The sequence below is a fragment of the Periophthalmus magnuspinnatus genome, chromosome 4, assembly GCF_009829125.3.
Source record: "Periophthalmus magnuspinnatus isolate fPerMag1 chromosome 4, fPerMag1.2.pri, whole genome shotgun sequence".
Taxonomy (NCBI): domain Eukaryota; kingdom Metazoa; phylum Chordata; class Actinopteri; order Gobiiformes; family Gobiidae; genus Periophthalmus; species Periophthalmus magnuspinnatus.
Window position 1 is genome coordinate 28043299 of NC_047129.1, and position 13856 is coordinate 28057154.

The 13856-nt window shown below is 38.8% G+C and overlaps 1 protein-coding gene across 1 annotated transcript in view; it reads left to right on the top strand.

The window, feature by feature from the left end:
* The window catches only part of adamts10 (ADAM metallopeptidase with thrombospondin type 1 motif, 10), a 69553-nt gene extending 57712 nt beyond the window's left edge, over positions 1-11841 (top strand). Inside the window, exons 18-25 of the mRNA XM_033964814.2 lie at positions 3522-3602; positions 5013-5176; positions 5610-5736; positions 5922-6051; positions 6273-6477; positions 8343-8519; positions 9610-9778; positions 11240-11841. Coding sequence (XP_033820705.1) covers positions 3522-3602; positions 5013-5176; positions 5610-5736; positions 5922-6051; positions 6273-6477; positions 8343-8519; positions 9610-9778; positions 11240-11349 — 1163 coding nt within the window. The 3' untranslated portion in view covers positions 11350-11841. The remainder of the gene's footprint in view (positions 1-3521; positions 3603-5012; positions 5177-5609; positions 5737-5921; positions 6052-6272; positions 6478-8342; positions 8520-9609; positions 9779-11239) is intronic.
* Positions 11842-13856: the final 2015 nt, after the last annotated feature.

Sequence of the window (13856 nt, forward strand, 5' to 3'; positions counted from 1 at the left end):
CAACTCTATAATAATAGGAGGATAGTTTTTTATAAACAAAAATAGGTATTTAAAAAGTAAATCAAATTTCCATGTGATTCATAAAGAACTTTGCATGTTCTTTTCATCTATGAAATACATGAAAAAAGAACAGCTGTAAAACATTTTGAAATAGATGAAGAACTTAACTTAATAGAAAACCCCTAACACTGCTCCACAGGAAGCTGTAACTACAATCATATCTGTATTTTATTTTACTATTTTACATTTTTATTCATTCTTTTCCTGTGTAATTGTTTTATGCATATGTCTTGTACATTGTTATTTCTTACATGTTCTCAAATGGATGTACAACACTAACATTCATCATTAATTAAGAAAACAAACAAACAAAAACAACAGTATAAAGGTAAGTCAGTTTCAGCTCATAATAATTTCCACGAGGTGCTGCTCTGTGACGACCCGATATCCTGCTATACGGCTGTAGTTTTTTAAACTTTAAAAACTCAGTTCTTGTGGGACACATGAGTGAGATGACAACAATCTACACTTATCTGTATATTTACTGGCCTTAATCTTCCTGAAGACCCGGCGGGTGCATTTGTGTCTGGGTTGGCACCCACCTGGAACGCGCAGCAATGAGGCTGCACTGTTGCAGAGAAAGCGAGGCAGATGCGGAAGCATGAGGCACTGGCTCCATAGAAGAAGTAACAGACCCCCACTTCCTAATATTATCCTGTGTAATGTTCAGTCTTTGACAAATAAGATGGATGAGTTACGTCTTATCAGTCGTCATTGTTGCATGTGGATGGATTTTCTTGTGTGCGTGCGGATAGTGCTGCATCTTTGAGGAAATCTAAAAGTGGGGGAATTTGTGTTTATATTAAAAATGACTGGTACAAACAAGTTACTGTCTGGGAAATGTTGTGTAGTCCCGATTTGGAAGTACTCTGCTTGTCTATGTTCTCTCTATCTACCAAGGGAATTTGGCAATGTCGTCATTGGTGCTGCATGTGTACCCTCAGTGAGAATGTAGCAGAAGCCCTAAGTAGTCTTTCAAAATGTGTTCATAAACAACTTCAGGTCACACTGGAGGCACCTGTATTTATCCTGGGTGACTTTAATCATTGTCCTCCAGAACTTACACTTCAGGGTTTTTATCAATAACCTAAGTGCAGCCCCGTAAGGATAAAGTTCTTGATAAACATAAAACATGCTTACAGGTCCACCCCTCGCAAATGATGTCACTGTCCAGCTCTTACAAAACAGAGCTCAAGGCATCAAAACCACAGAAGAAGACAATGTTGCAGTGGTCTGAGGACAGTGTGGAAACTCTGAGGGGCTGCTTCTTTTGTACTGACTGGAGTATTTTCCAGTTTAGACTTAAATGAGGCCACACAGGCAATGGCGGACTATATCAACTTTTGTGTTGACACAGTTGTCCCTAAGACGACCATGCAGCACTTCCCAAATAACAAGCCGTACAAAACCAAGGAGGTTAACTCACGCCTCAGAAATAAATAAATAAAATGCTTAAACAGGCAAGAGAAAAGCACAAGGGGTCACTTTAGAGGGAGCTTTTAAGTCCCGTGATAATAAAAAGATGTGGGACTCAATAAAAAAAAATTACCCACATGGCAGCAGGCAAGACACAGCTGATAACTATCAATGTTGAGGAATGCACTAATGATCTTAATGACTTCTTTTTAAGATTTAATGAGCAAAATTATTGTAATACTGTTTTAACATTTGATTGTGATGATTTTGAACACTGTGGTGTGGTGCATATAGTCTAGTTTTAGCAAAGTGTGTCCTAAAAAAATCTGCAGGTCTTGATGGGTTGTCTGATTTTTTAATTTGGAGCTGTACACAGGAATTATCTGAGGCCGGGTACCCAATCTTTCAGTCTTCTGCTGAAAATTGTGCTGTTCCCGAGGTTTCAAAGTCAGTAATATTACCAACAACATCATGCCCAGGCTCAAATAAGGACTATAGACCTGTAGCACTAACAAGACTTACGAAATGTTTTGAAAAGATAATGATCAACAGACTAAAATATTAAGTTTCTCTCTATCTTGACCCATTGCAGTTTGCGTACAGACAGGGCCTTAGTACAGCAGACGCAGTCATCAGTTGCTCGCACCTGATCTGTAAACATCTGGAATCTCCTGAGACTCATGCGAGGGTCGTATTTGCAGATTTTAGTTCTACATTTGACACTGTACGGCCCAGTCTTCTTGTCCAAACACTTTTTGACTTGAATGTAAGCTCTGCACTTGTGAAATGGTTTTACTCCCTTTTAACAAATACATGGCAACAAGTGAGGGTTAAAAGTACTATCCAAGGCCAAAAAGTAGTAGTAGGTAGTCCATAAGGTCCAGCAAGTTTTTTTTGTTCACTCTGTATACAAATGAATGTCGGAGCAGTCAGCCAGGCAACAAAATCATTATATTTTCAAATGACATGATAATTGTGAGCCTTCTTAACAATGGTGACTGTATCTCCGCCTACCGAGCATCACTTAACTCTTAATGCGAACAAAACTAAGGAGATGGTGTTTGAGCCCTGAGCTCTGCAAACTCATGATCCTGTTGTCATTGAGGGTAGAATAAACAAATTGAGCAGGTTGCATCTTTTAAGTATTTGGGTGTATATATCGACGCCTTGTTCAAATGGAGTGTATATGTTGATTTTGTTTGCTCCAAGTTGTCCTAGAGGCTCCACTTTTTAAGGAGATTAAGGCTCTTTGGTGTGAGCACAAAAATCATGACCTGTTTTTATAATGCTGTTCTAGAGTCTTATACGCTACAGTGTGTTTGCTTGGTTCAGTTCTTTAACAAGAAAGTTTCCTTCTCTTCAGGACATTTTTCAAAACTCAGTACTTGCTCAGGCCAGACGAGTTGTTGGGAACCCCTTTCACCTGTTGCACGGCTAATATGAAATTCTTCCATCATGCAGACGTTATCAAGCACGTAACTTTAAGAGTAACAGGTATAAACAATTGGTTATGCAAATTTCTGTTGCCCTCTTGAATAAATCTGTTCAAGAGACAAGCTTTTAAGTTACTTAAATCTCTAGTGTGCTTCATGTGTGAATTTAATGTGTTGAAATTGTTTATTAACTATATTTGTGAATTGGGGCTGGTGCAGTGACTTGGACACTTTCTGGTTGTGCAGTGCACAAAATGTGCAATGGAGATTTATTTGTCTTCTTTTTGATGAGCTCTGTTGTCTGTAGTGTGATGTGTGAGTGTAACTGCTTTAAACTGCTGCATTGAGCCCAAGACAAATTTACCCTTGGGGACAATAAAGTTTATCTTTTCTTTAGTTTATTTGTTTATTTATCAGGGACAATCATTATTTTTAATTGTATTATATTGATTATTTCCACCTTCAGTCCCTGGACAGACTGATGTCATTGAAAACATAGATTATTCAATGTTAGTCCCCACACCCAAACACTACTACATGTGTACAGTTCAAGTTCATGCAAGTCACTGCAATGTTCCCAAAAAGCATGTAAACCCAACGTGTGTGTTACAGGATATGAGGAGGTGGTCCGAATTCCCAAAGGATCTGTCTTCATTCACATACAGGAGCTCAATATCTCCCTCAACTACCTGGGTAAGCACTAAGCACATGTACTGGGCTGTGTCTAATGTTTTCTGTGGAAGGTTAACACAATATTGATCATAGACTAATTATAAGTGTGTTCAGGTCACACCAGCGTTAAGCCTCTGACATGTTTAAGGCCCAATGTAGGATATTGTGTTCATGTAAGCTCATCCGGTCACCCAGTGTAGAGAGAGGCACTCACAATTAGCAAATCAGAAAGGCTGCAGTTATTGAAGTTGCATAATTACCTCCACAAAATGCTAAATATCCTGCCTTATTCTGCATAAAAGCTGTTAACCCTGTAGTTTAGATCTGTATAAACATGTTCTGAAAGGTGATTCCTGTATTAGTTTGACAGCTCACATTTCAGTCTTTTTGTCAACTTTGGACAAAATTCTATCATAAAAAACAATCGCAAATCTAATCAGCTGTAATGCTTGTCAGATAAATTGTAATTAGATGCTTTCCCCAAATCTTTCAGGCCTAATGTAGTGCAGACTCGCCAAGATAGTTTTACACAGGGCCCAGAATTTTGTTTTAGTTTGATAAATACAGAATGCTTTTAGTGACATTCTTGAAAGTCCCAAAACATCAAAGTTTTTTTGAGCTTTGTTCCATGTTATAATGTTGTTCCCTCATCAAAAACAGGCCTGAAGAGGTATTAGATGTCATCCATGCATGTTTGAGTAATCTAATGACCTCTCCTCTGCCCTATTCAAAACTACCTTATGGTTCGCAGTACGACTCTGTCCAACACTTAAAACCTACGTCACCCATGCTCCCACAATTTTCCATACATATACAAAAGCATGATATAAAACAACATGCTACAACTTCACAAACCTGATGCAATGTGCAGTAGTTTCATTAGTGGGATACATGTTGATTGTGTTGTCACTCTGAAGGGGGAGTAAAGTTGTTTTCATTTTTAAAAGGTTATACGTGATTTAAATATGTTGGCTGTTAACAACTAATACCCCACAGAAGTGTAATATGGCTTCTTTAAACCATAGACTGTATAAAGAAGTGGACTAAGCGAGTGTGACGTCAAGGAGTAGACACTTAGCGACGCTGTCAATCAAACCTGTTACCCGCTAGCCGGTGCAACCTCAGAGAAAGAAAACGCCTGATTTGTCTGTTATTCATGTTCATATCTTGCAGTTTAATGTAAACACTTTAAGACCAAAATGACGAGCCTGAAAGCAGCAGTTAGAGCAGAGAGAGGCACCACAGTTTTTCAATAGATAATGAAATGGAGCCAGAAGTGGACCGCTGCTCATTTCCTATTTGGAACGCAGCGGTTGTCCATTTATATCTACAGTCTATGCTTTAAACAATCCTTTTGCCTAAGATAAATGCCATCAGTTACCCGTACCATGCAGTTTTTGACCCTCACATTCTTCTCGTCCTCCGTCCCAGTGCTGAAGAGTAAAAGTGACGTGTTCTTCATCAATGGAAAGCAAGGCATCGACACACCGCGCAGATTTGACATCGCAGGCACCACCTTCCACTACAGACGCCCCACCGACGGACCCGAAACACTGGAGGCGCTCGGACCCACCAATATCACCCTGGTCGTCATGGTAACGCCATTAGCTGAGGCAATAATAGATTAAATGGTAAACAATAATAGTGATTATTCGGGTCACAATATAATCACAAGAACTATAAAATAATCAATGCTATATTTTTAGAGGCAAAAACAAGTCATCTCAATTCAGTCTATAGAACAAAAAAGTTCATTTAAAGCCACATTGTGTAACTTTCTGGAGGTGGCACATCAACAACATGATTCTATGGAAATGGGGAGTTAAAACAATACTTCATATCTTCATGGAACATTCCCCATGGAGGCTAAAGTAAAGTCAGGTTTGTGGAGATACAAGTTCACTCATAGTAAGGACAGTTTTTTCAGCTTGTAAATTACATAGTGGGGCTTTCAGTTTAAGATGTTTTTTTATGTAGTTGTTTACATCACATTAACTTTACTTTATGATGTCTGATTTGATCGCGCAGGTGCTGGTGAGGGAGGAGAACCCGGGGATCCACTACAGGTTCAACCCACCCATAAACCGTGAGCCTCTGAGTGGGTACGCCTGGCACTACACCACCTGGTCCCGCTGCTCAGCTCTCTGTGCTGGAGGTACACACATTACTCTATACTATTCAGACCCTATTACTACTACTACTACACATATACAGTTACAGGTGCTTGGCTAAAAATTGTAACTGTAACATCTTCAGCCACGACTAAGCCTGAATAATCAAACATCACAACAGTTTTTTAACAGTTTAGGCTTACACTTTTTACATTGTGTCCTCATTTAGGTTTTCAGCTGCAGCAGGTGGTGTGCAGGAAGCAGGCCGACCACTCAGTCGTCAACAACCACTTCTGTGACAAGAAAAGTCGACCCAAAGAAAAGAGAAGGCAATGCAACACTGAGCCCTGCTCTCCAACGTAAGAACCAAGTCCACTCTCCTACAGTCTGCTGCTGTCGTCTGGTTATTTAACAGGATCTGAGCATGTTGCACTCAAATTGTGTCCACTGCAAACATAAATAAATAAATACAGGACATGTTGCTAAATGGCTGTTTCATTAGTTTTGTACACTTTAATGTAACTTCATTTAAATAGTTGTGAAAGATACACAATATTCTGTATATATGTTGTGTGTTTAGCTGGTGGACAGGCGAGTGGTCGGAGTGCAGTCGCAGCTGTAACGGGGGCCTGAGGTCTCGGGAGGTTCTGTGTAAAAGGAGGATCTCCGTGTCTGAAGAAAAGATCCTGGACGACTCCGCCTGTACCCCCCCACGGCCGCCCCTCACAGAGCCCTGCAGTAACCACAGCTGTCCCCCCGAGTGGCTGGCCCTGGACTGGTCTGAGGTAACCACAAACTCAAGCTTTGTCCTGGTTTAGTCTTTGTTTAATTGCTACAGTGACATCACGCTGGGGGTATTGTCCATGTATGTCTATGGCCGGAATGTTTGGCAGTTACCATGGTGACACATTAGCAAACACTGCCAAAAAGTTTTAAGATGGTCTGAAAACACAAGGGAAATGATAAAATGGATTTAAACAACAGAGCCAGTTATCAAAACAATAACATAATTTCAGAGGGAGGGTGTTTTTTTGTTTTTTTTATATAAATATCAAAACTTATGATCCACAAATGTTGTACGTTATTATTTGTTGGGGATTGACTTCACAAACTTGTTTTATTAGTCTTAAGTCATTTCATTAGTCTTAAGTCATGTTGAATGCTGGCACCACTTTATGAAACTACTGTGAAAATAGCATTTTTGTTACTTTATGTTGACACAGAAGCTGAACTTTGTGTCAGTTTTTGTTTCACGTGGATAGGCCCAGTAATTACAGAGATATTAACGATAAGTCAGATCTGCAACAAATCTGCAATCGGACAGTTAAAGAGCAAATTGTATCGTATTTTTCTGACCCCAGCTCAGTACTAAACTAAAGGGAATACTCTGTTGTCATGTGATCGCTACTTATTTATGTTCTGCATGGAGTTAAACTGCTTTGAAAATAATGTCACTAACTCAAGCAGCGTATTTGATAAACAGATGTAACCCATCACATGTTTTGTACTCTCTGCTCAATTTCGCAAAATCTGTTGGGATTTTATCAGTTCAACTCTTCAGTTTGTGTTTTGTGTCCAGATGAAGCAACAGTTGTTTTCTTTTCAGTTCGAAATCAAAACACAGTCCAGGAGTAAATAAAATGTCAGTTTAAACAAAGGCAGGACGGAAAGACTCCCAACAACCTGAGTGACCTGCTTCCATTAAAAACACACATGCTACTAGTTAAAGCTGCACTATGTAACTTTTTCTGTAGAGGTAGGCCTGTCAAATAATCGACTTATTGTTCAATATATGATAACGAACAAATATCCTACCTTTTCTTGGCACTAATAGGCATTTTTTAATTATTTTTTTGGCGTATTAAGTGTATGTGATAACATTTTAGCTTGTTTGTTAAGTAATTAATGAATCTATGGCACTTTTAAATACTAGAACAAACTACTGAAGTGTTTAATTGAACTATTTATGTATTTCTGGACATTTTTTTACAATATGGTTCGACAAAGTTTTACTGGAATAATCCTGCTTTTTGGTTATTGTGTCAATGGTATAAAGGACTTTAAATACTATAGTTTATTGTGATATTTTTCTTCGCTAATATATTTTATTTCAAAATTTGTTATTGTGACAGGCTTATGTAGAGGGTCCATCACCAGCTCGTCTCCATGGAGATGCTATTGCCTAACCTAGAAAGTTCTACAATATGGCATTAAACCTATTTAGTATCGCTATGGAGACGATCAGGTGACACCACAAGGGAAGGTTACAAGTGGATCTGCTCACCTGTAATTGAATAAATACAAGAGAGATAAGTTTAAAGTCTCTCTGTTGAACATTCCAGGCACAATGATCACATCTCCATGGCGATAAGCAAGTGGATAAGAAAGCTGGTTTAACACAACTTGGAGATTTTGAATTGTGAAAACGTTTATGAGCTGAAAATAAGCAAGAATCACTACAAAATCGGACCCCCCCACCATCCCCAAAAAGGTTACATAGCATAACTTTAGATCTAAGAGGACCTCAAAGCTGCTACTCTACTGCCCTCTACAGACTTTTGTTGTAATTGCCTCTGTGACCTCTCTGACCCTGTGTAATGTTATGTTTTTTCTTCTTTCTGTCTCTGTCCGTATCTGCTCCTGTCTGCAGTGCACTCCCAGCTGTGGTCCCGGGTACAGGCACCGTGTGGTTCTGTGTAAGAATGGAGAGAGCGGAGACACCCTCCCAGAGTCTCACTGCCCCAAACAGGGACGACCCACCTCTAGGGTGCGCTGTAACCTGCAGCGCTGCCCACCCCCACAGTGGATCACCGGGCCCTGGGGAGAGGTCAGACACTTATTTTACTGTAATATTTTTACTTTTACTATTTTACTTTTAATTGAACCACTCAGAGTTATCTTAAATTATTGTATTTTCTCATTATGTTCCATACATTGGTGGATGAAGTTTTGTTACTAAAAGTACAGATACAGAGGTAAATAGTTACTCAAGTAAAAGTATCACATATTATACAAATATTAAAGCATATGAATTTTGTGTGTTTATTTTTGTTTGCTCAAAGCCGATGCTTAAGTTCAAAACCTTCAGTCAGGATGTTACAACAAACATGGTAAAAATATCCCCTCAAATCATATGAAAAATACTTTTTACTTTTACTGTAAAATGTACTTAAATTGAATTTTTAGGTATCTGTACTTTACTTAAGTACAGTTATAGATACTAAAAACTTTGATTTTCTTTCATGGACAGTGGTTTTGTTCATGATGCAGATGAAAAATCTGATTATAATCTGATTTCTGGACCTTGAAGATAATTTAAGTGACATGCAAACCACAAAGACGTATGTGAGTAATCATTGGGGCCATGATCAGAAAGAAATCAGATGTTTTTTCCTGTTTACATGTCATTTTAATAATCTTATAACTCAAAAAATCTGATAATAATCAGATTTTGAGTGTGCGTGTAACTGCAGCCATTGTCTAATACATCTCCACTCTTTGAATATGTGACTTGCTTTAGGAAATGAAATTTGAATAACAAGTAAAATATTAAAATCACAAACATTTTTTACATATAATTGAAATCAGTTAATATTGCTTCAAAATGTCTCTATTAATATGCCTTAGTTCTGATAGTGTCTGTTGTGACCTTTCTATACCTTATAATATAATTGAATTCTCTGTATAAGTTCATAGGTGAGGTATTTGTGTAGTTTGTGTAGCATTTCTATAGAAACAAGGCCTCCTCCGTGCTAAATAAGAGTCGGGTTTGTGGAGATGCAAGCCTGCTCGCAGTTACGAAGGAAATGTAGTCTTTTCTTGGGCTAAAAAGTTACTAAAAAGTTATACCGTGGCTTTAAGTGTGTTCTTGTGTGTTTTGTATATTAAATGCCTTCCTGTGTGTTGTGTTTCTGTAGTGCTCTGCTAAGTGTGGCCTGGGACAGGAGATGCGCTTGGTCCAGTGTCTCACTCACACTGGGCTCCCCTCTCACGAGTGTTTGGATCTGCAGCGTCCGGCCTCTATGCAGCAGTGCAGGAGCAAGTGTGACCTCAGCCTGCCCATCATTGCAGACGACAACCCCGAAGGTAAACTGCCCTCTAATAACCAACTCTCACTAAATGTGGGACTGAATAATAAAAATCAAAGTTTGAATCTTGATTTTTTATTTTATCATTTTATCATATATTTTTTCACAACACACAACCAAGTCACAGTATGTAACTTTTTAGCCCAAAAATAGACCCAAAATATACATACTGTACTTCTGATCAACTCTTTTTCCGTTGAACTGTACAATGAAAATACAGTTTTTCGTCTAGGTAATTTTGAACTTTAGCCTGCAATCATGTCATAATATACAAAAGAAAATTCATTCATGTTGAAAATGAGATGTTACTGGATTTATTGGACGCCCTCCTCAGCTTCCCTCATGTATGTCCCACCGGGAGAGACACAGGACACGCTTGAGGGACTATGTCTCTCGGCTGGCCTGGGAACGTCTTGGGGGTCCCCCCGGAGGAGCTGGTGTCTGAGGTGAGGACAGTGTGGAAGGTCCTGCTTAGACTGGTACCCCATGACCTCACCCCAGATAAGCGGAGGAAAATGGATGTATTTATATAAAGTACCTAAAGTACTGTGCATTATTCGTTCACTTCGACACTTGGTGGTGGTCAGCTCCTATTATAACCACAGCTGTCCTGGGGCAGACTGATGAAAGCAAGGCTGCCAGTCTTCTGAACACTCACGCACACACTATTCATACTCATACTCAGATTTGATTTTATTTGCACATAAAAGTAAAAAAAAAAACAAACATAGAGAGTGAGACCCATAAAACATGTTTCTAGCGTAACAGATATGAAACAGGTAAGTTGACTTACTCACATATTAAAGATTTGTATGAATCAACATTTGTTTTAATTGTCTTGTGTGTGAATAGACTTGAGCGTAGAGGCTAAATTATTCCAGAGATTAGGCCCTCTGAACTTGAGTGTTCTTTGATTAGTGGATGTTCTGCACAAGGGAAGATAAGTCAGCAGTGTCTCGTAGAACAGGTGTGAACATCTGAAGAGCAATAAAAAAGTTTTCATTAGCTCTGGGTAAAACATTGGACAAAAGCACATACTCGCACATGAAGAGACACATCCAATACATGTTTAAAATAAATATTGTATTTTCTGAACAAAGGAGCAGATGGGGACAATCTGCGTGAATAATTCATAATTCTTAAAAATGTCTTGTGTTAATAAAATCTTAAATTCTTGTATATCTTTTAACGTGACTGGATAAATGTGATGAATTAAACATTGCCGAGTCCTTCCCATTTAAACATGATGGACTGTGATGTCTGTGTAATTCCTCAGTCGTCCAGTTGGGGTCCATCACAAAATAAAATTGAATTGTTAGCTTTACAAAAACAGATGACACAATTCTGTCGTGTCTCTTGTGATGAATGTGATGTTAGAATGATTTGATGGCATCTGAAGGTTATGACTAAAGTGGATAAAACCTTTAAATTGCTTCTGTTTTGTTTTGTTTTCTTTCAGAGTGTAAAGATGTGAACACAGTGGCATACTGCCCCCTGGTGCTCAGGTTCAAGTTTTGCAGCCGGCCTTACTTCAGACAGATGTGTTGTAAAACGTGTCAGGGCCATTAACCTGAGACTCACTTCACTGGGGAAGTACAAGCCCCGTCCACTCCGTGCGAGGGGGCGTGGTCACCGGGACAATGGGACTTCACACAGGCCATCCACAGACAGCAAGTGGACAGAGTCTGGAAGAGCTGCTATATTTAGGAATTAGTGAAAATATGAAACAATGACTTTTTCTGTAGTAATCATTGGTGCTACTATTTTATTTTGACTTTTAATATTTGGTGTTTATCGTTTAGTTATCAAACCTTTTTTCACAATATCAGTGGACGTGGTATTGTATGAAGGGTTAGTTGTTACTTGATCACTTTTTATTCTATAGTTTAATATTGTATTTACCAGTCCTCATTGTTATTTAGCTGAAGCCGTTTTGCACAAAGTGTAAGCCGTCAGAGAAATAAGTGTTAGTGTTTGGTTTTGTTACGACCTATTTCTTTTCCTGTTTCATTTCATGTCACAGAATCAACAGTGTTCTGCATCGCCACAGTGAACTTTGTTTTATCACTTGACATATCAGATATAACCTATTTGACCCCGTTGACATATTACATCAAACTTCATCTGGTTCTTTATAGTGGTGCGTTTAACAAAACTTTAAATCTCCTATTGTATTACACACTTCACAATACTTTATAATACTAATACTTTACAAAGATGTGAGTCTTGTCACCGGTGCATCTCCCTGAGTTTAGATGTACATGATTGACAGGTGGATTAGCCAATCAGGGACATGCACGGTCCAGCTGCATCAAAACAAATTAGAGGGGCAGACAATTATCCCTCTGTTTAAAAAGAAATAGAGATATGTCATTGTGGATTTTCCAAGGAATCTCCCCATTTTCAGCTTTAAAACTGCCTCTTTTATGGGCAAGGTTTGTTTACAGAAAAAAGAAAGAATACAAAACAAAAACACAAACACAAAGTCAATAAAAACATAAATAGTCATGATGAAATTAACTATACCTTGCAATAGATCCCTGCATTTTAAGGTCTTTGCTGATGGTGTCCCACAGAGTTTTATTTGCAGAGGTGAATTCACAAATTTGGAACAATATTATTTCTGCTCAGTGATTAGGTTCACAAATTTGTTCTATGACTATGTAAGTGTATAATACCACCACTTTTTAATACTATGTGAGAAATACTTCATCTTCATTTGCGTTGGTAGAGAACACGTTGAACTTCATGCCAGTTTTTGTTTCATGTGGATAGGCCCAGTCATTACAGAGATATTACTCATAAACTAGTTCAGCAAATCTGCACTCTGACAGTATGCTGAATTTTACACCATAGACTAGTATATAGTGTAGTATATCACATGCTTTACACGTCTCACTCAAAACGTTCTGTGTCTGAAGTGAAGTTTAACACTGTATTTTTAGACTTGCAGTGTTGGCAGTAGTTTCAGTCATGTCAGTCTGATTCACCATAAACCGTAAGCTGCTCTGTGCATTACGTCACACCGTTTCCTTGTTTTTCTTTTGGGAAAATATAATGTGTGTTTTGTGGTGCTTTGGGTGAAAGATGCACTATGTAACATTTCTGGTGAAGGGTCTGCCACCTGCTTGTCTCTGTGTAGGTTTTATTGCTTTGTCTGGAATGATCCGAAGTATGTATGACGTTGAACTGATCTGTCGTCATGGAGACCAGCACGGTGATGCCACTAGGCCAAGTTACAGGTCAGCTCTGTGAAGAGGTGACGCAGCTCATAGTGAAAAATTCAGGGTTTTTTTTATATTTTTGAGCAATAAAAACAGATGTAATTGAATGAATGCAAGACAGATACATTTAATGCACGGTTGTCCAAACCTTTTTCACCGAGGGCCATTGAGGAAACATTTGAAGCGGAGGTCCACAGACCATTGTCGATACAGGGAGACACATGGTGCATTTAACACAGGTTTGACAGAGACATTGTTCCTTTAATAAGACTCGAAAGATTATTTTTAAGTCTGTGTCACAATGCAATGTGATGTTATCCAGGTTATAGAGGTAGAATCTCTTCAGTTTGGAATAAAAAATACTTCCTGATCAATTGGACCAGTTTAGGAGGAGGCATAAAGGCCCACAAAAATTGGTCTGAGGGCCGCATTTGGCCCCTGAGCCTTGGTTTGGACAGCCCTGGTTTAATGCCACAACAGCCATACTGTGTAACTTTCCATGCAAAGCAGTAACATCTCCATGGAGACGAGCAGGTGGCGGGTCCCCCCCACAGGAAAAGTTACATAGTTCGCCTTTAAATGGTGCTATTTTGTTATGTGTACTGTGTTTCTGTTTGGTGGTTAGTCAAACTTGCCTTATACTGTTGTGTTTGTGGTGAGCAAATATATTTTACAGTCTATAGTCAAGAATCGTGTAAAATATTGGCCTGTGTGGTCAAACAACTGAAATCCCAAGTAACAGGAAGTAGGCAGTGTCTTTTGTTTCTAAGTCAATGCGTTTTCCATCTGTCAAACATCTATCCAGGATCTGTACTGTATGTTGTCTAATATTGAATGAACCCATGTACATCT